At 44.9% G+C, this 26,255-nt stretch overlaps 2 protein-coding genes across 8 annotated transcripts in view; one reads left to right on the forward strand and one right to left on the reverse strand.

The window, feature by feature from the left end:
• Window positions 1-26,255, reverse strand: part of LOC119167669 (uncharacterized) — a 58,462-nt gene that overhangs the window by 23,443 nt on the left and 8,764 nt on the right. For 3 of the 7 annotated variants that reach the window (XM_075865912.1, XM_075865911.1, XM_037419188.2), the window contains 2 exons: window positions 25,654-25,822; window positions 3,266-3,365 (listed from right to left, as the gene is read on the reverse strand). In XM_075865912.1, the coding sequence (XP_075722027.1) occupies window positions 3,266-3,365; window positions 25,654-25,795 (242 nt within the window). In that variant the 5' untranslated portion in view covers window positions 25,796-25,822. Of the gene's footprint in view, window positions 1-3,265; window positions 3,366-25,653; window positions 25,823-26,104; window positions 26,137-26,255 lie in introns of all 7 variants that reach the window. The other 4 variants (XM_075865909.1, XM_075865910.1, XM_075865913.1 and 1 more) reach the window with 2 other exon arrangements.
• LOC142765231 (zinc finger MYM-type protein 1-like) lies at window positions 21,469-24,992 on the forward strand. Its single transcript, XM_075865918.1, has one exon. It carries the CDS (start codon window positions 21,940-21,942, stop codon window positions 23,437-23,439), a length of 1,500 nt encoding a protein of 499 aa, XP_075722033.1. The 5' UTR covers window positions 21,469-21,939; the 3' UTR covers window positions 23,440-24,992.

The raw sequence follows: 26,255 nt of genomic DNA on the forward strand, positions 1-26,255 counted from the left end.
CCATACTCATGCGGACCTTGCTATTGCTCAGACAATCTGCTGCGCAGAGGAAGCACGGCGTGTAGCTCGACTTCGTACATTGGCATCCCAAGACCGCTCCATGATCAACTACAATTCATGACACAAGGACATTTCTCACAACAAAGGCGACATAGTTTGGCTCTGGACGCCATTTCGCAAACGTGGCCTGTGTCAAAAGTTTCTGGCTCGTTATACAGGCCCCTTCGTCATCGTCGACCGGCTCAGTGACCTGACGTACTCGATAGCTCATCTCTCCTCAATCACGGCTACCGTTCTTGGCACATGCAACTTGCACACGTCGCGCGCCTAAAGCGCGACTCCACGTTCACATAGCCGTTACTCGGCTGGCGGGCTTCGTCTGTGGGGGGGGAGGAGTGGGATGCTCCTCCCCCCCACGAAGAACAGAAAAGAGGAGAACGAAGAACACTTGTCTTGCGAGTGGATCGGTGCAGGGCGACAGCTATTCAGCCTCTTTCCATCAGCCCATCTTCAAATAAACATCTTTCATCATAACCATGTGTACTTGGCTGCAAGTCTTTGGATTCTTTCCACCTCATTTATTAGCCCTTTCGGTGGGGACTCCAAACTACGGCAGCATACTTCAGACAGTCTAACGTCATTGGTTGAGTTTCGTTGTTTCATTAAAAAAAACGCAGCTTTATATATGACGAACAACAAACATATTAAATGTCGCTGCATCAGTTTAGGTCATGTAATATCACAATGCCTAGATATTTAAGCTAAGAAACATTTTGTCGAAATCGCACTGCCCCTACGATACTGGAAATCGACAACTTTTTCTTTCGGGTACTATGCGCAAAAGTGGTTTTGCTGTACTTAATTTCCATGCCCCATTTTTCGCACTATGGATGGAGAGCTTGAAGATGCTGGTTAATTTTTTCCTGATCTATTTCAGAGATAACTGGAGCATAAATTAAGCGGTCATCTGTAAACAGTCAAGACCGCTGGCGGCTGAACAACTGTGGCTACATGATTGACATAAAACAAAAACAATGAAGGGCCTAGCTCTGACCCCTGTGGTACCCCGAAAAGAACACCCAAAAAGCTTGAAACAAGCTTGAAACGGAATCATTATTCCGCACCACTTGCCTCCGCCATGTTAGATAAGCTTCAATCTATTTTAAAACTTAACTATTGATACCAATCTGATGCAGCTTATAAAGCAGCCTACCATGTGAAACTTTGTCAAACGTTTCTTTAAAATCAATGAAATGTACATCAGTTTTTTGGTGTTCAACCAAAACCCACGAAAAGTTGTGAACTGTTTCGATAAATTGTGTAACTATAGATAGGCCCCTTGTGAAACCATGCTGATTGGTGCAAAGCAGCTTATTTGTTTCCAGAAAATGATTGATGTGTTTAGCGATTGCGTGCTCCATGATCTTGCAGCATACATAAGTTAAGTATACAGGGCAATAGTTGTTTGGATGCATGTGATTTCCGCTTTTAAACACGGGTATTACAGCAGCCCAACACCGATCTTGTGGAACGAAATGGTTACGTAATGACTGTTCAAAAATATTTATCACATAGAAAGACACCTACTCGGCGTATCGCTTTAAAAATGTCGTTGGTATTCTGTCGGGGACACAGGGTTTCTATGTATTTAAGTTCATTGATTGATTTGTGGGGTTTAACGCCCCAAAACTATCATATGATGATGAGAGACGCCGTAGTGGAGGGCTCTGGAAATTTCGACCACCTGGGGTTCTTTAACGTGCACCCAAATCTGAGCACACGGGCCTACAACATTTCCGTCGCCAACGGAAATGCAGCCACCACAGCCGGGATTTGATCCTGCGACCTGCGGGTCAGCAGCCGAGTACCCTAGCCACTAGACCACCGCGCCAGGCTGTATCTAAGTTCAACAGTTGTTCAAACACGCCCTCCTGATGAAACGAAAGAGGCTTCATAGAGTATGGACAGAAATAGCGACCGAGCGTTGTGCATCTCTATTAAAGAGTTAATGAAAAAACTCGTTGGAACAATCGGCTATCTGTTGTGTATCTATCACAGGAGTATCTCCTATACTTATCTGGTTTACTTATGATTTAACTGCTCCCAAAAAATGCCAGAATTCGGAGGGAAATCGTTTAAGGAAGTTTCCTAGCGTTTCATTGAAGAACTTCAGTGATGCCACTGAAGTCTTCTGATTTGGAGAAATTCTTGGAGCCGCGAAAAATTTGGAGCACTTTGGAGCAGCGAAAGTTGTTATTTTGGAGCAACCTGGAGCAGCTAACTTTACATCCTGGAGGAGAAGCAAGTTGCATTTACATTAAAGGGCATGAAAAATTATGGGGCTCTTGTCTTGTGTTGAGAACTAGAAATGTTTCCACTCATTTCAAATCTCATGAAGCCAGTCATCTTAGGAGCACTCCCTATTTCAGTTCATGATGCAAAAATAATGGCATCATGTTGTTGGTCAATCTGAAAAAACTTGTTCAATGATTATTTTCGTAGCAAATAAACAGAATACTGGTTGAATAAAATTGTACTTCATGAAATAACATTCTATACACTTAAGAGGTTATCAGTATATATGGTAGACAAACCTGTGACGTACAACACTATAGACACACACAGTCACAATTGGATTTCTTTTGCACGACTCTTAGGACATAAAAGGTTAATTTTTTTAACTAATTATACTGCTGGGCTTAACATAACGTCATTTAGCCAGTCTCATAAAGCCAACTTCCTCCGGCACTCATCTCTCTGTGCTGAAACAACCGTACAAACGTGAAAACTGGTCAAAATTTGGGATACTTGTCAGGTATGCTGATCTACCTCATAAAAGAGGCCGCAATGTGGATTGGGAGTGCTCACGAAATTCAAGGATTTTCAAGGATGGGAAAAAAAAATTTCTGGACTTTCAAGGGCTTTGGAAATCCACTTTTCAAATTCAGTGGTTTTTAAGGTTTCCAAAGACCTGATGCACCCTGTCGACGCTAACGTCAGATTTCGAAAAAAAAGAAGGGGAAGAGTGGCGCTATAAAAGTTGAAAAATTTGAGGGTGGGGAGGAATTTGAACCCTTCCTAACATCCACCTCCCCCCTGGCTATGCCCCAAGTGCCAATGGACTCTGTGCAAGCAGGTAGAAGGCAAAGGTAACTTGGTCTATACAGTGCACACTAGACATGAGCTAAACCTTTTGCTATACCTCAGGAGGGTAACCTGATACAAACTCAAGTGAGACGAAAATGCAGAATGCAGAAGTACCCACTTGTATTTATACTTGCATAGCCGCACGGGGGACGCCCTTTTCCTCACTTTCAAGTCACCAGGGCTGAAGTCTTCATCTTCATCACTGATGAAATCAGAACCTACGCTTGTAAAATTCGATAAAATTTAGATAAGATGCAAGGGGGAAAAGAATAGTAGTGTATGCACATGACAATTCATAGCATGCAAGAATGCAACACTGTTATTCATCTTGCAATCATGCAAAAACACACTAGGACGAAGTCAACGGAGAGAGTAAACAATGAACACAGAAACACAGACCTACAACTGAACTTCTATACACTTGTTGGTGCTGAAAACTGAGCTAGTTGGCATTGGCTTATTTTGTCAAAGCACAAAAAAAGATGAGAAAAAAAAGGTATGACACACTAACGATGGGACACAGTGCCACTGACTTTGTTGATCCCAATTTGCATCTGCGAAAACAGTGCTGTGCCTCGCAGCTTGTGTGCCTTAGCTTCTTCCGCCTTTATCTGTATGAATAACTAGGCACACATACATTGATGCAGAGAAGCCATGTAAAACAAGGTGCATCGAAAGCAAAACCTCAATACTCATACCAAGTCATGCCTGATAGTCATATGAAAACTTGTGACTGGTTGTTTGCCTGATACATTTACTGCCTTCTTTATTGATGTGGCGTGCTTCATTATTATCACACACTGCGCTGTCTTTATGTTTATTTGTCATGTTCATATGAGTTAGCACGGGATAGCATTTACACTTCCTGCAGTGCACATCCATATGAGTATGTCTATTTTATTAAATGTGAAGCATTCCTTTGCGCATTGCAGGCACTTTTAGTGTCTGTCTAGCTGCCTACGCATGGGTGCTCTCGTGACCACCCCCATAACGTGGAGTAAACCAAAATTAGTATGGAAGGGTAAGATGCTTTGACAAATACAACTTGCTGGTCACGACATCAATAACGTGACAATCCTGTCGTCTACATTGTCAAACCCTTTCAGCAGAACAAGTGTCACATACCCATTTATACCATGGGTGAATGGACCACAGGTGATTGACTGTTTATATCTACCCAGGAACAGCAAGAATAGGCATCGGTAATTTTAATGAGAGAGTGTTAGGAAAAGTTGAAATTGGCGGTGTTCACTTGATGAATGCAAATAATAAATCTGTGGGTCGAAATGGGAATCAAATCTGGACTTCTGGGTGACAATCAGGTTATTCTACCACAGAGCAGTGTCAGGTTTCATAAATGCTGATCAAATAGACGCTTAAATTTGTAAAATATCGTTTGTAGTTGCAGTGCTAGTTACCAAATTTTATAAACATTATATATGTATTCCTATTATACAGCCATCATGTCAGGTTAATGGCGATTGTAGTTAAGCGCCATCCAGTGAGGTTGTTCAATGCAGCAGTGTCAAAGGCTACCATCCTTGTGAGAACAAGCGCTACATATCAGCTTATCGTTTCTGATGTTGCTAATACCTATGTTACAGTTGGCATCGTTACGTAACTGTAAAATAACTGGCTATAAAAATATGTGTGATCGTTCAACATTTCAGAAGCATGGTAAGCTTCTAAAATGAACTTCTGAGTTGGTAATGATTTATAATGTAACTGCGCAAAAAACAGATGAAAACACTAATGGAAAGAAAAGGTCAGGCAAGCGCTCGCTATCAACTGAAGCTTTATTGCAAGAACGAGGCAATATAAAAGCAGTATAAAAATCTCTTCTTTAGTGTTTTCGTCGATTTTTTGTGCAGTTACATTATGTTCAACATAAGTCCGTGTGTACAACATTTGTACAGGCGTAATCAAAAGTGTGCAGACTACGGGATTGCATGGCCGAAGACATTATTGTGCTATTTAGCGAAGAGACGCCTGCTGCATGCATCCCCGTTGTATCAGTTGGCCCCTCATGTTTCTTTCTGATGAGGTTACGGAGCTCATAGTCAAAATGACAACTGGGTGTCGCTTTCCTTGCTCCATCAAACTTGTGCCATTATATATAGATTTTTTACGTAGTGGCTGCGATGAAACGTGTTTCAGTGCCAGGCTCACATCATTATTTATCCCAGTTAATTAGCATAACTAAGCGAAGCTGGCATTGCAAAACCTGATGAATTCAAGCACACAAAATTCAGCTCAGCTTGCCTTCTTTGTAGATGCAAGTTGCATGGAAGTTAGCAAAGGTAAAAGCGCGTCTTCAGTGCAGTTTCTTGATGGCACATATTTTGCCATGTTTCCCAATATCGTAATCTAGATATTTTGATGTACATTTCGGACAAAAGAAAACTAGAATTTTACTGGATGCTTGCCCTGCGTAATTTTGCGTGAATAATTACTATGCATTAAACATATCTACTCCCCAAAGCATCCTATATAGCTAAAGATTTCTCAATTAGGAACATTTGAATGATTCAGCGACATCAATCTCATGTACCTCGGGTGGGCTTTGATGTTATGCAAATTAAGTAACCTTTATCATTATTCTAAAGGCTAATTAGATTTATTTAGCTCAGCGAGACTATACTCGGTCCAGAGTAATTAGTATCTTCCTCAGCTTAGATTTTCTGAGCCAATGAAAATTCAACGGCAGTTACTTTTTGTGTTTATTGAGAAGTTGCTTGATTACAACTAATTAAAATCAGATTAGTTTGATGATGCCATGATCAACCAAGCTCAGTCAGATTTATCTATGCTTACTGTGGCACTGCTGATTAGCTTAATTATGCATAAGTATCCTAACGATGTCATGAAACTCCAGAATCTTGGGTATTTGATGAGATACCAGGCTAATAAATCAGCCATAATTAGTACATGACTTAACACTAAACAGACATAAATGGGACTTATAGTCAGTAAGGGGTAATTAAAATCTTCCTGGGTTTGGCTTCTCTGTGCTCATAGCGAAGTAGACTTGGAATAAATGGCCGCAGTAAGGTTTTCCTTATTTGGGCTAATTTTACTCTGCTAAATGAAATGACAAAATGATCAACTATGCTTAATTAGATTTGGCTGTACATGTACATTTCTAGATGCACCTGGGTGCACTGAAGCCTTACTACTCTTACCATAAGAACAGCAAGCTGTACTGGCCCTAAATAATTTTACTTATGTCTGACTTGACGCGATACTGCACTCAATTAGACTTGATTATATTCGGCTATACTAACATTGACTTAACAAGACTCATTCAAGTTGAACTTGGTCTAACCTGACAAAGGCAAGGAGAGTTGAGAAAATCTAACGTTGTTTACTTGTTGGAATCCACCCCGCCAGAGCCGTTACGAAAAAAAAAAAAGGAACAGCACAAATTTAATGAAGCAAAGCAAGCGACGCCCAGTTGTCGTCCCCGCTACGAGTGCCGTAACCAAGTCAGAGAAAGCGACATTAAGGCCCAACTGATACGACTAGATGCGCCTGCGCACCGCACCAGCGAAGCAGGCGTCTCATAGCTAAATGGTGCATCGATGAATCAGGGCACATGATCCCATAGTCAGTACACTTTTGCTCATGCATGTACATATCTTTAGCATAATTTCCATAACATTTCGCTCAATACAATATTGCAACAGAGTCACCTTCCTTCTGCAAGCTGCGCATAACATTGATTCCCAAGGTACATTGAATCTGCCGAATTTTTTTCAATGCTGTTTGGTGCTCTCTAAGAATAGTGTTGATACATTGGCCCGTTTACCAATGTATGCAACACCAAGTGGTAAGGAAATATGGTAAATAATGTTGGTGCCAGTACAATCAATGTTTTTATGACTAATACCACATCACTCTTGCCTATCCACAACCTTAGTCTCTAAAGGATTCAGTGTATTCGATTGAATCCTGCTGATGTGAAAGGAACTAAGAACTAATTTTTCTCGACTTATTTTTTTATAGCATGACAGAAAGCTCACCGTTGTGTTTGTAACTGCAGTAGTTACCCCAAAACAAGTAGTTATTTTACAAGCACTATTTTTCTATCTGAAACACAGATGTATCTTTCTTCCAGCAACGCTGAAAATAGTCATGCCGCCAGCCTTTCTCCCAATTTGTCAAAGCTGTTGTCATTCTCCTTCCACAGGAGTTTTTTAAATATGCTTAACCACTTTAATTTAGAGCTTTTCAACTATTTACGAAAATAAAGCCGTTTCAGTGAGGTGATGTGGCTTTATACACCTTTCCTGTATTTATATCGCGTGTGTTGTGTGCTCATGTGCCCAAGGTTATCTATGCCTGTGTAATGGGCAGCTTGTCCGGGCGTCGTTGCTTTCTTGATACACAAGCCAAGCCAAGTGACCGAAAACATCACTATGCATATGCACGGCTGTGTTCAGTAGAAGTGCACATCATTTATGAGACAAATAGTAGGTAGCAGAACTGTGTCGCTCTAAAACCTTAGCAACCTGAAAACTGCGTGCACGATTGCATGAACACGCTGAAAAGTTGCTCAAGGTGCACTGATGAGCATGGAATCATTACACCTAGCGTAGGCAGAGCCACTTTCATGCATACTACTAACGCTGGCATATTTTCAGAATTTTATGGCATAATAAGTGTTAATACAAAGAAACGAATAATATTTCAAAACTAACAAAAAACTGTCAACTACATACAGCAATTAATGGTCATGTGGCCGGATACATAGGTTTGTTGACACAAGTCATTTTTTGTGTATTTCAATGAAGAAATAAAATACATGTCTCAAGAAAACAACAGGGTTCATTTGAGTCAATGCTACAGATACTCTTTCCATGAGTGGAGTCATCTCATTTCTTGTTCTGGGCAGACTCTAAAAAAGCTATCATGACACCAAAGTGCATTGCCAGTTAAGCCCACTTTATGCACATATAGTTGACGGCAAACAATTTCTTATTCTTGTCAACTTTTTGTGTTTACTCATTTCAGAAGTTTTAGTGATCTGGAGAACAGAAGCAGGATAATTTACCACTTTTAAGTTGCTGACTTGGTCCCAGAAACTTTCCAACACTGTTTCAATAAAATCACATGTAGGAGTACAACAAAATTATGAGAAGACTACAGCATTCTTTTATTAGATCCGAAAAATCTACACGAGGATCTGGCCTGGGCTTCCCTGTCCAATAAACATAATTTGTGGCCAAATTGCAAGTGAAGAAAATTGTGTTTCATTATTCGGCAACTCAACCATCAATTTCAGCCCCTTTTCACACTCTAGGAGTACTAGCAGTGCAACATTGGTCTGTGTAAAACTTTCGCTTGATATATATAACCAAGTAGTCGTCCACATATATGTAAATCAAGTTTTCCCTTGCATCCCTGTCCACAAAACTTGTAAAGGTACAGTTAAGAACAAGCGCTACTGAAACATTGTTATGCTGAAGAAACAACTTCTTTCCACTCCTAAAGATGTAGACTTGCAAAAATCAGCTGACACAGCAAGTTCCTAAACTAAGTTTCTATTGTTCGCCTGAACAACACACAATTGAACATATTTCATCACATCGCTATGGGCTATAGAGCAATACGAGTGAGTGACATTTGCGCTGTCCTTGAAATATTATTTTTCTAAAGCCTGAACAACTGGTTTTGAATTCTTGGCCAACAAGCGATCTTCAAGCCACAAAGAAAACAGATGTTTTGGGGGTAATTAGACACAAGAACGTAAGTGCATCGCCTCTGGTATCGAAGGCACTGGAATCTCTGCACCTTGTGTAGTTTTAAACGGACACAGAAGAGCAAAATGATTTTTCACGTATTAGTAAATTGCAATTTCACAATCTTGAAAACAACACTCGCACCGCAATAGGACATTTCGTAAGCGAGAAAATGCACTAAAAAATGCAAGTGGAGATGCCAACTTGGAATTCCCACACGAATTACAGTGACGTCACAAATTTCGAAGGCCTCTACCGAGTCTTACATAGCTACTAATAGATAAAAATGAAGTACATTGTCATCTGCAAGTGCCAAAGACCTAGCATACGAAGTATCAGTACATTTTGTCTACTCAAGGTAACAAAAATATGAAAAATACATCTTGAAACTTTCAAAGCAACGCACAGAAATTTTGGCGCAAAATTTTAAAATGAATGACTAAATGTACCAACAGTGCAACCTAGAAGCAGTTATAACGCAACTACGGAAGCGAAAAAACAAGGATAGAAAAGAACGCCGACTTTCAACCTTGCTTTTTCGCTTCCGTAGTTGCAAAACTACTTCCAAGTTGCGCTGTTCGTACATTCAGTTATGTCCTACCAAATTGCCACAGTTTCCACGCTTAAAAATAAAACTTCAATTTTGATTTTCTTCGCTAATATTTAACTTATGATAGCGAAATATATGCCATTTCTCAGAGTGTAGTTTGTCTATTTAAACCATAGTTTCTCTTTAGTGGCCTTTAAAAGTACTGTATCAAGCGGCCAACCCCTTAACAAAGCTGGGCGACCTCCCATTGACTGCCCACCTTCAGACAGCCAAAGTGTCTGTCCCCCAAGACCGAAGTTAAATTTCTTTGGCCCTGTATCAGCAAAAAATGAATAAAACTGGATGCCAGTCTTATTCAATCTGTTGCCAACATGCAACAGCCATAAAGTAGAGAGAAAATTCAGAAATTTTAAACCATTATGAATTATTTTGCCAAATTTATACCTATCTCTAAAGGAGAACCAAGACCCTTAGGTCCTGGATAAAGAATGACGTTGAGTTCCTATGAAAAGCTCATCAAGACTAGGAGTGGAAGGATGTTATTGGCGCCTTGACATCGGCTCCTGTGATTATCGTTTTTGACCCATTGAAGCCAACGAAAATCAGAGCAGATACATCAAGCCTTGCTGTAGGCACTACACTGCCTCAGGTCTATGACCTAGATTGGCAACCAGATAATTATGCTTCAAGGGTTTTTTAAAGGCTGAAACAAACTATGGCAAAACTGAAAAGAAAGTGTTTGTTGTGTCATGTGCTTGCAAAAGTTTCAGGAGGTTCCTTTTAGGCTTGAAACAGACTATGGACATTTGCTTGCTTTTTTGCAGAATGAATTGAGTAAGATGCTGCCACAATTGCAGCGGTGTTTTTAGGGACTAAAGCCTTTTGATATCAAATTGCAATAGGTTCCTGGGAAGCATTTGCTTGTGGCAGACACACAGTCAAGAATTCCGGGAACCCAACCAAGTGGCGTAAAAAATGAACAAGATGTGTGTATCCATGCGACCAGCGTGCCAGCCATTATAGTAAGTGAGAACAGAAAGACAGTTGTCCTCTGCAACCCGAGAGGACCCTTAAGCAAGTGGCGAGGCACCACAGGAAGGATAACCAGTCTCGGGCAAACTTTGTCAAAACTTCTTGTGGGGGGCAGGGTGGTTATCCCAATGAGTCTTCAGCGGTCCATGCCGCAACATCTTAATGGGGGCCATTTGAGATTGAACAAGTGCAAAGCCAGAGCATACTAACATACTGGCCCGGAATGAATGCAGACATCAAGTTGCTAATTAGCAGGTGTACCGCATGTCATTACTTCATCTACAGACAATCTTTAGAACCATTTTTACCGAGGCAGGTTTCAATGAGGCTGTGGCAGCGAATCTGTGTTGAACCTGTTTGACCATGGGTGAAAGTGTTACCTGGTTGCCTACTTTGCCTACCCCAACTACCTAGAAGGGGAACACCTGCCTCAGTCGACCAGCCAGGTCGTAGTGTACACACTAGCTACACTTTTTTGCCACGGGATACCCATTGAAGTCTGCACCACGAGGACCTCCATTGATGTGTCGCGAATTCAGACAGTTTGCAGCTAAATGCGACTTTACTCGCACCATCTCGAATCCACAGTTCCACAGGGCCAACGATCAAGCTGAGAAAGGGACTCAGGTCTCGAAGCACCTTTTAAAAAGTGTTCTTAAAAGAGTTTTGGGTGGTGCTGCTCAATTACCGAATTTCGCCTCTTCTGAACGAACGCACTCCGAGTCTGCTTCTAAGGGACGATTGCTCAGGAGACAACTTTTAGACCTTTCAGCAGATTCAACGTTTTTATTCTAGATACATTCACAGGATCTCAGCTAAGGCACACCTATTTCCTAAGGGGACACCATCAGAATAAGAAACAACAAGGGGTGGTTTCTGAAAGCCCGGGTGAAGAGACTTGTTGTTCCTAGATCTTACATTGTCTGCTCTGATGAAGGACAGCATTATCAAAGATATCACTGGCACCTAAAAAGGACTTCCAAACACTTAGACCCACTAGATGACTTACGAAGACTTTGTGTTGATAGTCTCGTCGCCTATACTGCAGGCACCACATCCCACGCGAGAAGCAGCGCCCGGCTGAAAAGCAGCACCCATATCACCAAAAGTGTGAGACTTTGTACTACAGGAGCAATCAACGGATGCTGTATTGAACCAGTCATCTGCACATGCACCACCCATTGCAAGTCACCCATCAGGGGACCCTGGCATGGTCCAGGCCAAGCATAAGGTCACTTGCTAAGAACAAGCAGCAGCCGACTCGAGTCTCGGGAGATCCACTAGGCCACGCAGAGTGTCCCCACACCTTGGCAAATACATCACCTAAAAAAAAAAAAGAGGATCTACCAGGTGGGCAACCAGGCACATGAGTCTTCGAGGTGTCCAAGCTTTATGTGAACGATACAAATCTGAGTCAAGTTCGAAGCTTGCATATTCCGACATTCCCATCCAACAGCTCGCAGTGCAGGGGCGGCGCCAGGGGGGGGCAAGGGTGGGCTGGAGCCCCCCCAAAATTCTCGCCTGCCCCCCCTATGCCCACCCAAGTGCCCGGAAGCATATACTGAAAACCTAGTAGGAGCAGAGCTAGCAACCGACGGCGAGAGCTGATTGGCTACTTGCGCCGAGGGACGCTCTGACGTCACACCATAGCAACGGTGACGGTGCCGCTCCGGACCTTGGCCGCGCGGGCTTTTCCGTCGAGAAGCTGGGCTGCACGACCATATCGAATCAAGCCATACGCAATTCGATGTGGCAATTCGATATGGAGGCTGCTTGCTCGCTCGTTTCAGCGATCGCTTTCCAGACTACACTAGGCATTGGAACCCAGAGCGCACCAGCGGCACGGCCTTGTTTAAGCTTAAACTGCGTAGGCCGCTGCACAAAAGCACGCAGAAATGTGGTTTGGTGTGAAGGGGAGAAAGATTCGTTCTGCCAGCCTCAAGGACCCCACAACCCGCGAAAGACTTAAAAAATGCTGGCCGTGGACAGCGGGAAGGAAAAGCGCACGTGGCCGTTCGGAACAAAAAAAGTTAACCTCTGAAACAAAATTGTCATGCAGAACAAAAAAACGAACAAACCTAACAACTACATTTTAGAGAAACAATACTTCCAACTGTTCATCTCCTCTTGCTCAAGTTCGCGGATATTTATTTGTAAGATAGAAATGTGGTGTTTGAAGGGTCACAGCTTATGTACAACGCTGTATACCAGTTTCCTTTATTTCACGAGTTACACGTGGCATGATTGGGTCGCAAATCGGCCAAAGTGGGTGTATGTAGGCTCTGCGCAGTTCCGATTAAAGTTGATATAGGTGACATAAAGGCACGTGCTGGCTCCAGAGACTGCGTCGTGCGCATTATTGCAAAACTGTGCGCGATGGGAAATGCCTGCAATGCATTGTAAGCTTTAATTAATACGCATTATTTTATTATTATTTGCTGTTCGATAAAATAACTTAACGGGCGCTTTAGAGCATGTGGACCAAACTAGGTGATATAATAAAGGCACATGCTGGCTCCAGATACTGCGCGTACTTAACAAAGCAGCTCTCCGCGCGATGGGAGGCACCTTCAATGCACTATGAGCTACATCGGCCAGACAGGGCGCTGCCTCAATGACCGACTCAGGGAACACGAAAGAAATCTTAACAATAACGAGGGAAGTCATCTTGTTGACCACTGCGCGGCGTGCTCGAATTGTGAACCACGGTTCCGCTGCGCAAAAATCCTTGGCAGAAGTAGGCAAAAAACGGCCCGTGAAACCTTAGAAGCGTTTTTCATTATAAAAGCAGGTGAGGATTGTGTCAGCGACACTTCCATTGCGCTGTACAAAGCCGAAATTCAATTTCTGACGCGCCTTGTTTGAACGTTTTTTCTGTTTCCTGTTCTAAGGATCGCTATGACGATGCGCCTGCGCAGCTTGCTGGTATATATACTTGTTGATCTGCGTTCAATAGATCAGTTGTTAGTTTGCGCCTGTGCTCGTCTCTTCTTCCCTTGTGTTGTGTGGTAGCGCTTTTACGATGTATTCCATGGCTTTAATTACAGCCCGTTATTTCGGTACCGAATGTTGCTGATAGGGTTTTTTTAATACAATTCAAAAAAGTTTGTGAACGGCGCAGCAATTTTTCGGCGCAAAATTGCGTAATGCTCTGGGAAAAGCTAGGAATACATTCCTAATTAAGGCAACTTTATTCACTAAACAACGTGCGTCGGACGCGATAGGAGATAGCTTCAACGTGCTTGTGATGTGTGGTGCGCGTTCAAAGTGCGCGCCTTCGAAAAGTGCGCGAAATTAAAGGATGACCGAGTGCACGTGCTGGGTCGCCTGAACAACGACGACGCCGAGGACCGGTACACGTGAGAGCGTGGAGCGCAAGCATCCAAGACCATAAAGAAAACAAGGGCCAATGGCTGATCACCACGGAGTTTTGAAAGGCCAATCAGAACGAGACAAGTGGGCCAGAGCTGAAGCAGGAGCCTGAGCAGACCAGAGCAAGGGGAATTCGAGGCAGGCAGTGCAAGCGGAAGGTCGTCACCGGACCGGGCGCTGAAGATGGGCCGTCGGGCGTAGGACCCGAGCCTGCAGGTCTTCAACCGGCCGGGGCCTCCTGCCGTCGTGTTCCCGCTCCAAAGGACCGTGGCCATCCGGTCCTGAACTCCTTTCCAGGGCCTGCGGACTTTGGTTCCGGCAGGCGAGCTACAGCCGTCGGGCTCCGGGCCCGAGCTGTGCGCCCAGCTGCTTGACTAGGTCGACCCTGGTTCTCTGACGCGTCACCACCAGCCTGCGTTCTCTCGTCACAGACGGGTCCACACTCCTAAAGCCAGAGCCACCACGTTCCGGCCTGGTTTCTCGACGTGTCGTCAGCAGCCAGCGTCCCTTCATCCCCGTCCTGCCCGCGTCCTGAAGCCGGAATCACCGCGTTCCGGTTTGCTCATCGTCGGCGGAATTCAGCGTGTGGGTGAGACCGAACAGATATCTTGCGCTACTCCCATCACTCAGCCCCTTTCGAACGTTAGGTTTAGTTACTGACTTTGAACGTTTTTGTTGGGTGTTTACAGATGTGTTTCGTCATGTCCAGTCAACTGTTTATTAAGTGTTTTGTTTTGTGAGGAATCTTTGCCTTTTTACTTTTCAATTAAACTTTTTGTGTGTTTCTTGGAAACCGAACGGCTTTGTCCTTATTAGAAAAACTCTCTGAGGCTCAGCCCGGGAGAAAAACAAATCAGCAACAAAGAACCTGCATCACAAATTGGCGTCCGCGACAGGACAAAGTCGTTTGTTTTTCCAGTAGATTTTTTTGACGCGGTTAACACGATGACGAACACGTGGGAGTTAATTGAGTTGGCGGATAAAATGGGACTGACGGGAGCGGAGTTTAGAGTATGGTACGCGGAGCGGATGGAGAGGGAGCGTGAGGAACGGGCTGCGATATGTGACGCTAAAAAGCAGCAGATTGCATTGCAAACACACGCTAAGAGAGAGGAGTTCGAGCGAGAAACACGGGCTAGGAGAGAGAAGCTCGAGCGAGAGACACGCGCTAAGAAGGAGCAGCTTGAGCTAGAAATGCGTGAAAAGAAAAGGCTGCTCGAGATAGAGATGCGCGAAAAGAAGAGACTGTTGGAACTAGAATATGAGGATTTGCAGCAGTGGCTTGAGAGGGAAAACGCTGAATATACGTGGTCTGAGAGCCAGAGTAGTCAACCAGTGGATGAGGTGTGCTCTGAAAGCAGTTACATCGGGAGCGATTTGAATTTACGTGAGACTGACCCTGTACCTCGTCATGACCTTTCGCTAGAGAAAGAAACTCTGAAAGAGTATGACAGGGAGGTAAACAGTCAAAAGACTAGGAGACTCGATAAGCTTATTGAAGCGCAGGAATGCTTCGTGAGCATGGAACAAGAACGTTCCATTCAGAGTAAAGGGTATTTTGAAACCTGTGAGAGGTCAAGCGCACTTTATTCAGAGGTAGGATTGCCTCTGAATAGCTCCGCTGAAGGAGCAATAAAAGGTCTCCTAGGTAATGCCGGCGAATGCCATAATGAAAGCTCTGATGTAGCAGCTACCTATTGTTTTGGGCCACTGGAGATAGCAACAGACGCTACGGACATGGTTTTTCACCATGATTATAACTTGCCCATACAGAGAGATGGCTTGTGTTCTCGGGAAATTGTAGATGATGCTTTTAGAAGAATATTGGAGCAAAATGCAAAAGCACTTGTTGAAGAACAGAGAGTAGAGTTGCAATGTAGGTCAGCTATATGTGACAATGAGGGTAATCACGATGACCCAGGCAGAAGGGTTGAAAGTATTGATGAACAAGCAATACAGAAAGCTGAAGGGATGGAAAGTGAACCAGAAGGCAGTAATGGTCCAGCAGGTTATTGTACGAGGAAGGACGCCGACTGGTGCTCTTTGGCATCTTCGGTTGAAGAGGTCGCTTCTGTTAAGATGTCTCAACGATTAGCGGCTTACGAGCTCAAGCAAGGCGTTCGTGGGAAGGATGAAATGATTCAGGCGTGGTTGTACTGGTGCGCCTGGAGGCAACGCCTCCGACTGGCATACAGACATTCCAGCGTGTATGCTTGTGATTTCGAGGTTGGGAACCTGGTGATACACAGCTTTAGGTTCATACGAGCTTACGGTCGAGAATTCTTCCACTGGCTTCCGATTCCTTACTCTTGTCAAATGGTTAGAGCAGTTAAACGTCTTGTATGGGACGCTATAACTTAAGCGTCAAATTCGATTTCCCGCTGGTTTCTTTTGGATCTTGCTTGCGGACCATGGAAGGGTGTTGCTTGTAAATATTTGAAGAAGTTACATGCAATGTAACATTAACATGATGTATAGTTTTTGAGATGATAGGGTATATATGATAAAAAAAAAGGGGTGGTGTACTACTAATTTGGGGATTTTCACAATCCGCTAGATGTGTCCATACTTTTTCTCACTTCTTGCGTATTTTGAGGTTAGTGAATGTGGACCTTTGGGCAATGCAGTGAACTGTGTGGCGGACATATGTGGGTAAATTGTGGTGCAGTGCGAAACGTGCACTCAACGGCAGTTTTTTTTTTTCTTCTCGAAAAAAAAAAAAAAAACTTTTCTTATTGTTGTTGGTTGAATGTTACGTTCTGTGGACTCGGTGTTTCGACGTGAGACATGTCAACGAAGAAGCAGTGTGGTGCCATCGGTGTGATGTGTTGAACTGCGTGGTGCAAATATGTGGTGTAATTGTGACGTAGTGCAGAACGCGCACTCATCGGCAGTTTTTTTTTTCTAAAAAAAAAACTTGAATGAAAGGGGGGCGTATGTGATGTGTGGTGCGCGTTCAAAGTGCGCGCCTTCGAAAAGTGCGCGAAATTAAAGGATGACCGAGTGCACGTGCTGGGTCGCCTGAACAACGACGACGCCGAGGACCGGTACACGTGAGAGCGTGGAGCGCAAGCATCCAAGACCATAAAGAAAACAAGGGCCAATGGCTGATCACCACGGAGTTTTGAAAGGCCAATCAGAACGAGACAAGTGGGCCAGAGCTGAAGCAGGAGCCTGAGCAGACCAGAGCAAGGGGAATTCGAGGCAGGCAGTGCAAGCGGAAGGTCGTCACCGGACCGGGCGCTGAAGATGGGCCGTCGGGCGTAGGACCCGAGCCTGCAGGTCTTCAACCGGCCGGGGCCTCCTGCCGTCGTGTTCCCGCTCCAAAGGACCGTGGCCATCCGGTCCTGAACTCCTTTCCAGGGCCTGCGGACTTTGGTTCCGGCAGGCGAGCTACAGCCGTCGGGCTCCGGGCCCGAGCTGTGCGCCCAGCTGCTTGACTAGGTCGACCCTGGTTCTCTGACGCGTCACCACCAGCCTGCGTTCTCTCGTCACAGACGGGTCCACACTCCTAAAGCCAGAGCCACCACGTTCCGGCCTGGTTTCTCGACGTGTCGTCAGCAGCCAGCGTCCCTTCATCCCCGTCCTGCCCGCGTCCTGAAGCCGGAATCACCGCGTTCCGGTTTGCTCATCGTCGGCGGAATTCAGCGTGTGGGTGAGACCGAACAGATATCTTGCGCTACTCCCATCACTCAGCCCCTTTCGAACGTTAGGTTTAGTTACTGACTTTGAACGTTTTTGTTGGGTGTTTACAGATGTGTTTCGTCATGTCCAGTCAACTGTTTATTAAGTGTTTTGTTTTGTGAGGAATCTTTGCCTTTTTACTTTTCAATTAAACTTTTTGTGTGTTTCTTGGAAACCGAACGGCTTTGTCCTTATTAGAAAAACTCTCTGAGGCTCAGCCCGGGAGAAAAACAAATCAGCAACAAAGAACCTGCATCACAGTGCTATGAGCTTTAAGTACAGCCAGTGTATTGCGATGCGTAATTTTGGCGATTACATGAAGTTTCTTAATAGAGTTCAAATAACTCCATGAACTGCGCAGCATTTTATTGTTTTTTGCAATGCCCTGGCGAAGTGTAGGAATGCATTCCTAATTAAGGCAACTTTATTCACTAAATAACGGCGCGCGTAGCGCTCATGGTTTGGCAAGGTTCTCCAGTAGTCATCGGCGGCCCAGCGCAAAACGAGAAGCGCCGCGAGAGAGAGAGCGGTTCGGGCGGCCAAACGCGCGCAGCGCGAAAGCCGAAACCGCGTACGAACCGCGTGGCGCGACCAAAGCGGCCAAGATCCGAAGCGGCGCCGTCGCCGTTGCTATGGGGTGACATCACAGCGTCCCTCGGCTCAAGTAGCCAATCAGCTCTCGCCGCCAGTTGCTAGCTCTGCTCCTACTAGGTTTTCAATATATGCTGCCCGGAAAGCTTACCCAAGGAATGCGGTATCAAAATAAAGTATCAAATTATTGGAAATTTCTGATCACAGGCTATTACCCTCTCGCCTGTGATAAACAGGCACTTGAAATACAGTGCGAACAGGCACGATAAGAAAAGAAATGGCTCTGACTGATAGTAGATTGAAACAAGAAAGTCCACAGTTTGTAGTTTGCTCTGCTTGTGTGAAGCAACAAGCTCGTGCGAGATCCTCTTTTCGAGGCGCGCCTTACCCTCACACACCACTACCGCAGAGAATAAGCTTCGCCCTGCTGGGGCAACGAGCGCTGGGGAACCTTAGATAGGGTGCACGTGCAGTGGCGTAGCCAGGGGGTGGCACATTAGGCCTGTGACCCCCCTCCCTCCAAAAATGCCATCGCATACAGGGCACAAAACAAAATGACGCTCGACCACGTCTGCCTGGCCGGCCCCAACTTCGGATCCAGGTAGTATTCCCCCCCCCCTCACCTTAAAGAAATTTCTGCCTGCGTGCCTGTGCACGTGTCACCATAAGCAGGCTAGAACACAGGAGCAGCAAGAAGCAGCATGGGCTCAAAACCGTAGATGTTCATATACAGAGCCGGTTTCGATACCTTTTCATGTGAAGTTTAACCTTGGACATAGGGAGATCCCAGCCGCCCACGTACGTTTCTTTGCATATTCTGCAGGTGCAGTTGGGAGTACAATGGAACGCCAGAGCGTGCGTACGCCGGCGGCTGGGGGTCCCTGGCACTAAATCTAGAACACACAACACGCGGATATGCGTGTCGTCTTTAGGCGATGCCAAAGCGGCATGTAAAAAAAAAAAAGTGGACAAACTGCCGTGGTATTCCATTCGTTTGCTAGCTCTCGCGGTGTAAGACACACACTTTTTTCTTATTTTCTTACACTGTGCTCGCTCCCAAGCAGTGTTCGTGTCACGCATAGGCGTACGCAGGGTTCCCCTTCAGGAGGGGCGAAGGTTCGTCACAGTGCCACCCCTGGCACCCCTCCCTCTTATGTCAATGCATGGGGCTGGCTTGGCGCTCCCCCCCAGTCGCAGCCTCTATTATATCAATGTGCAGACCTGACTGCGCCCCCCCTGCCCCCCCGTCGTGAGAGAGAAGACCCGAGAAGTTTGTTTGCCGACGTCAACGCTTCCCTGCCGGAAAAAGCGTACAGCCTCCGCTCCCTTTGGTTCCCCCGTATACTTGTGAAGCGCGCGCTGCACGTGAAACAGCCCTCGTTCCGCCATGTCAACGCGACAAAGAGGAGGGAATCATAGCTGTGTCGTCAACTGTGACAATGGCCATGTAAACACGAAGGGGTCGACTTCAACATTCCCAAACAGAAAAAGCAGGCAACAAGCATGGATCGCAACAGTGCGCCGAGACAAGTAAATTTTTTTATAAAAATGAGCACGTGCACGATGCATTTAACCTGACAGGAGTTTATTCCTTCGTCACCACTCCTCTAAGCTTTCGAGTTACATGGAGATACATACCTGCATCTTAAAAGCGCAAATTGCCACATTACTTTCAACTTCCGTCTTTTCAGCACTGTCAAAAAATTGCGAAGACATGTTTATGCTGCTACTGTTATTCGATATTGTAGTAGTTGAAGTTGTGTACACATGTGGAATTTGTGATGTGTGATTATATATTTTTTATATCTAAGCAGCGCCGATGGAAGAATGTGGTTGCCAAAAGCTTCGACAATGATTTGTAGCAGCCATTTTGTGGAAAACTGCAAAGTGACTCAAGCGAGCACACTTCTTATGTACTGACGATAGTTCCAGCGGCTTACAGGAAACGGGCATCTCACGCAGAAACGGCGCAGAGGTATGATAAGCAGCGAAGCGCATAACTGACTATGCATTTTAAAGCATTCTCTTTAGACTGTTGATTCCAAAATTTACGCTCAGCGAAAATTTGTTCCGCGCACGTGCAATTATCAAGTAAAGCTAGAATAAAAGGGTATTTATCATAAACGTGACCCCTTCATACCGCCACGTTTTAAGGGTAAGATTGGAACGCGGTTAGTAACAAGGACATTTGTCTATGCAACAAGCGCGCCCGCCCTGTCTATGTGTTTTCTTCATTTGCAGTATGATCGTGATTTTGGCGCGAAATTGACTATTTGAGACATGTACCAACTAGCCTAACAACGAGTACAACAAGCGCATTGCTCTTTGGATACCTTTCATTAAATGTAATAATGATTCAAGCAACGGACTACGCACAATGTTTGATAAATAAATTTCCATACATAGCTATCTCCGTGCAGTTCTCGTATGACATATTTCTGTGCACACCAGATGGTCGCAATCGCAAGTTTTTTTTTTTTTTCATGAGGCATTTTGCCATCGCACATGTTTTTATAGAGTTTGATTATGGCGTTCTCTGTTACCACTTGCTCCGCATCTGCTACATGGCTGAGCAGATCGCTGACCTTTCACCAAATTGCTGCCACGAAAAAAATCTTAAATTGCGGCGATCTTAAACGCGACAAAAGCGTGTACATTCTAACCACGCGCGAGGCGAAACTCTCAAAAACACGTGCAGAACGCGTGTAGCGTGAGAGCAAAGGAACAGGTTTTTTAAAGACAGGTTGAAGGGAAGATCGGAGAGGTCAACATTCTTGTAACGAGTTTTGCCCCCCCCATTCAACTGCAGCGGCCGACCCCGCAGCGCCCTCTACGGCGTGGTTCTCCCCTGCCATCCCTCCAACGTTCAGTCTACATTGGGTTGCCTCAGTATGTCACAGAAAAGGTCTATTGCAGACTTTTTTTCGCCTTCGAGCAAGCGGGCCAAGCAAAAAGCCGTCTCCCCCGAGCTTTTTGCTTCCACAGCAGAAGATTCGGAGACGCTTCAGGAACAAAAAAATGCTCAGTGCTTTGTTTCAATTCCGCTTGAAGAGACTGTGCGTAGCATCGCGTCTGACGATGCTTGCCCGTCCTCGTCAGGGCACATGGACCGCGAATGTGATGACCTTTCCGCATCGTGTGCAGCAAGACATCAACCTGATTCTGTGACAGAATTCACCGCCTCTGATGTGAATGCCGACCACGCAGGCCAGTTGGACATTTCGAAATTCAAGACAGAGCAACCCACACAGCCAATACTGAACCCATTTCCATCTAAGAAGTACGGCAAATTGAGCAGGAGCTTCAACTCAAACTGGTACCGCCTATTTCCATGGTTGGAGTACAGCACGCAGGCTGACGCAGCTTTCTGTTACCCTTGCAGAATGTTTTCAACTGGTGACAATGAGAAATCTGCATTTGTCAATGGTGGATACAGTAATTGGAAAAATGCCCTAGAAAGAGACGGTGGCTTCAGGAAGCACGAAAACTCACTCGTGCATAAGACTTGCCAGGCATCGTGGGTTTCCTTCACGCAGATGAAGGCGGGAGGTGCAGGAAAATCGCCTCTATATAGCAAGAGTTGCCGATATATTGCGATTTACTGCCGTTCAGGGAATCTCTCAGAGGGGCCACGATGAAAGTGCCAGAAGTGAAAACAAAGGAAACTTTGTTGAGCTCTTGAACTTGTTCGCTAAATATGACGACATTATAGGAAAGAAACTGAATGGTGGAGCAGCGAATGCGAAGTACGTTCATCACTCGATACAAGACCAGATCCTCGAAATTCTCAGCCACATCACATTAACAAGTATAAAGGAAGAGATGAAAAGCTCCCAGTGCTTTGCACTTATCGTCGATGAAACCAAGGATCTAAGTAAGACGGAACAGTTGTCAGTGGTAGTAAGGTACTACCTCAATGGGGCTGTCTTTGAGAGGTTCCTTGGATTCCGCAACGCTGAGCAATTGAATGCTAAGTCGCTCCTGAGCTACGTCAAGGAAACACTGAATCGCTGCGGCATTGATTCTCAACTGTGCATTGCTCAAACATACGATGGTGCAAGTGTCATGAGCGGTACGTCACGAGGCGTCCAGGCACTATTCAGGCAGGAAGTGCCGCAGGCCGTGTACGTACACTGCATGAACCACCGTCTCAATCTTGTCATCGTGGATGTCTGCAAGGCGATAAAACCGGTGAGGAATTTTTTCTCTCTTTTGGAAAGCCTTTATGTATTCCTAAGTGAATCTGCAGTTCACTCACTGTATGTAGATGTTCAAAAAAGGTTGTCTTTGCCTGTGACAGAGCTGCAGCGTCTCAGCGATACACGATGGGCCTGCCAGATAACGGCTTGCACAGCTGCCACGAAAAGCTTTCCTGCCATTCTTGTATGCCTCAGCGAAGTCATCGCTACAAACAGCAGGCGGGCAACGAAAGCCGGGGGTCTGCTGGAGCAAATGAACTTCTCTTTTCTTTTCCATTTAAGGCTATTCACCAAACTACTCAGCCGCCTTAAGGTTTTTTCGGACATATTACAAAGTAAAGACTGCAACCTTAGTCAGGCATGCCTCATGGCGCACACTGTCATTGACGAGTTATCCGAAATCAGAAATTCGCAGAGCGCGTTTGACACTGTGTGGGAGCAAACCTGCACTATTTCTGAGGAGAACGGGGTCCCCCAAAGGGAAAAGCAGAGAACGAAGCGCCTTCCGCTCCATTTAGAGCAGTTTGTATTAAGTGAAGGACGGCCCGTTGAAGAAGAGTCTCCAGATTCAAAAGAAACTTTCAGAGTCAAAGTTTTTCTGCCCGTTTTGGACCACCTCATTGTGGAACTGACTAGGCGATTTGCGGAAAATAATGACGTACTCTGCGGAGTCAGCGCCCTCCACCCTCAAAGTGAGAATTTTATGGACGTCTCCTTGCTCAAGCCTTTCGCTGAGCACTATGCATGCGACATCAACAGCGTTGAAGTTGAATGCAAGTTGGTAATTAAACTTCTTCAGCGCATCGAAGCCGAAAGGAAGTGCAAGATAGAAACATTGCTGCAATTGGTCACCGTCTTGGAAGAGTATAAGTTAGCCTTTCACGAACTGCACAAGCTAAGTGTTATCGCCGTGACGATACCGGCATCATCATCTTCTTGCGAGCGCACATTTTCGTGCCTTCGAAGACTGAAGACTTATCTTCGCAGCAAAATGACTAACAACCGTCTGAGCGACCTAGCTGTGCTTGCGGTAGACCGGTCTCTAGCCAATAAGATAGACCTTCAGCGTGTTGTTGACATGTTCGATGCTGCACACAATAATCGGCGTATACGTCTGCACTAGTATGCTGGTAAATGAAATTCTATAGTACCTTTGCGGCGCTTTCATGGGAAAAATGTTCGGGCACGGAAACCCGCTTTGCCATCGAATAATTCCGGCCGTTTTTCCTCGCTTTCAAACAAACCGCAAAAGGTGCCCCGCTTGTCTGAGGCCACGTCGGTGCCCCGCTTGTGTGGTGAACAGTGCCTAGTAGGAGAGCTGACACGTTTGTGAAAACTGGTGTACTGTTTAGTCAGATGTGAAATGACTTACCTGCCTATGCGTGATCCAGTTTTACAAATCAATGCCCTTCATTTGTTTATTCTTTTGCTACATTGCTTCTTTTTTCTTTTCCCATTTCTAACGTTTAGCAACACCAGCAGGCGCAAGAACAGCCTTTTAACATTTTGTAATCTGGCGCATCATTACGAAACTTGGAATTGATATGAACATTACTTAGTGGTGTTAGTTATCTCTGATGCTCTGAAATGACTCTTTCGAAGCTATATTGTGATCTAGTTAACACGTGTTATTTTGTTGCTGCTGGTTACCAAGCTTAATTTCTTTTATTTGGTACTGCATTTTGTATATCGGTTGTTTGACAAACTGTATCAATTTTCATTTTACTAGCAATACAACTGCTGTGTAAACATGCTAAATATTAAGTTGTATCCTACTGCATTGCTCGAATATCTTACTTACACTGGTGTGTTTAGAACCTGGGCCTTTAGCCCAGCCAAACGGTTTCAGCCACCGACTAATTGGTGTCCTCTTGTGTTTTCGGAAGATTGTGGTATTTCATGACTAAGCAGCACTTGCGTGCAGCAAATGAAGCAGTTGCAGTTGAGCTAATAGATAGCTATCCTTGGCGAGATTGCAGTGAACTGCGCATGGCTGTAGATACAGCTACAGTGTACTAGACAGCAAAGACAGCGAAGCAGCATACCGGCGTCAAACCGGTTGACGCTGATGACGTAGCTGACGTCGTGACACGCAGGCTTGACAAGTTCTAGGAGGCGTTGCTTCGGCTCGACTTCTCCCAGAGGCTTGGCTGGCTACCTCCGACTACATCACAGCTGCGCCCAACTTCTCAAGTTGCTATCGTTCTGGTCATATTATCAAGGAAGCTATAGATCAGCCGTTTTTCGCCCAGGTAAACCCATTCTAACCCGTATAAAGCTAGCGCCTAGGTGATTTCTTTTGTAAGAGTGTAAGAGTTGATTTAGATCAAGAGAAAATCTTTCAGATAATATATTACGTTGAACTCACCTAAGCAGAACAATACGCATGTTTATTGACGTGTTGAGCTACTGAACGAAGCGTAGGTGACATGTAACAGGACATATTGTAGACTTCCTTCGAAGAAGTTGAGCGTTTATAAAAGAAGAAAAGGGGAAGAGAGTAAGACGGTGAAAATACAACGCATAAGCTCCCCACTTGCTTGCGCCCCCGTAGGAACTCACTTTTCGTGGTTGCCCCCTCAGTAAAAACATCCTGGCGCAGCGCCCCTTTTTTCTCTAGGTGTGTAGGAAACTATAATCACATCACTAGTTGTCACAATTTGTAAGATCATCATGACTTGTTCATTGGCACTTGTGCCTTCTCTCAAAGTGGCCAGCTGAGGGGAGCTCACACGGCTTCAATAACGAATTCCTTGCGTCAAAATGGTTGATTTCTCGCAGAAGGAGCACATAGTAAGCTATTCATTCTTTATTATTGCACACAGAGAATGTTCATTTAACAGTGGAAACTTCTGTATTGATGTACAATTTTATGAAGCATAAATAGTAGGAAATGGCTACTAAACTTGGCAGGCAGATGGCAAAGCTAGCATTTCCTCGGCTGTTGTTTGTCGTCTGTTTCTTTTGCAGTTGGTTATTTATGCCAACAAGGTGAGTGGTTTTTCATTTCAGAATATATTATGTGTGAAAGAGATCCACTTTTAGAAGTTTTATTTTAGAGAAGCTTCATTTGCACAGTTGTATCCGCTTATGAGACGAAGTTCCACTTAATACCAGTCCACAAAATCCTCGCGAATGCATATAGTACAATCATTCCCAGCATTCCAACGGCACCCCTTAAACCGGTACTGACACCTTTTTTCGGAGGCGAGCTTACTTTGCCCTCCATACACATCTCCTGTATACAGAGAAAGCTGTGAGAGAGAGTGACGCTCAGCAAATGCTGATAATATATTTGATTTTGATATTTAGGTTAATTTTCTTGTGGCACACTTACCGACATCTACACTACTAATCCAGGCGACTTCACGCAGCAGCCTGGCTAGTTTTGATGCATCAAGCACAAAACGCAAAACGCAAAAAAATCGCAGCTTGCACCTCGTCTTCTGGATCGTTTCGCGCCATGCTGTCACTGTCATCCAGCATACATGTGAAGCAAGTGGAGTCTGGAATAGTGAACGTGCATGGGATTACAAGATATATGCTTATCAGAGGGCAAAGGAATCGTCCAAAGAAGCGACGTGCAGATGAAGATACATCATGGAAACTTGCGCGTACTCATACTCACGAAGACTTGTGCATGTACATGGTACGAGCAGTGCCACCATGGGCTGGGACATGATATGAGCACTGCTCGTACCATGTTGTAACATGAGGATACATTAGAAACCAAGACTAGCTTTTAAAAGCGTGCTGTAAATTAGTTTTCAGGGTGCACTCACACTTACCGGTACCTTTACTACACTTTCGGCGGCTTGACCTATCATTTGATGGAAAAAAAAAAAAAACAGAACGATGAGTGAAAAATTTTGAGTCAGTACCCCTTTAAGAAATTCGCATAGATGGTGGAGCCCGATTTCCCTCTAGGTGTTTTTTTTT

Source organism: Rhipicephalus microplus, chromosome 6, assembly GCF_043290135.1.
Source record: "Rhipicephalus microplus isolate Deutch F79 chromosome 6, USDA_Rmic, whole genome shotgun sequence".
Lineage (NCBI taxonomy): Eukaryota > Metazoa > Arthropoda > Arachnida > Ixodida > Ixodidae > Rhipicephalus > Rhipicephalus microplus.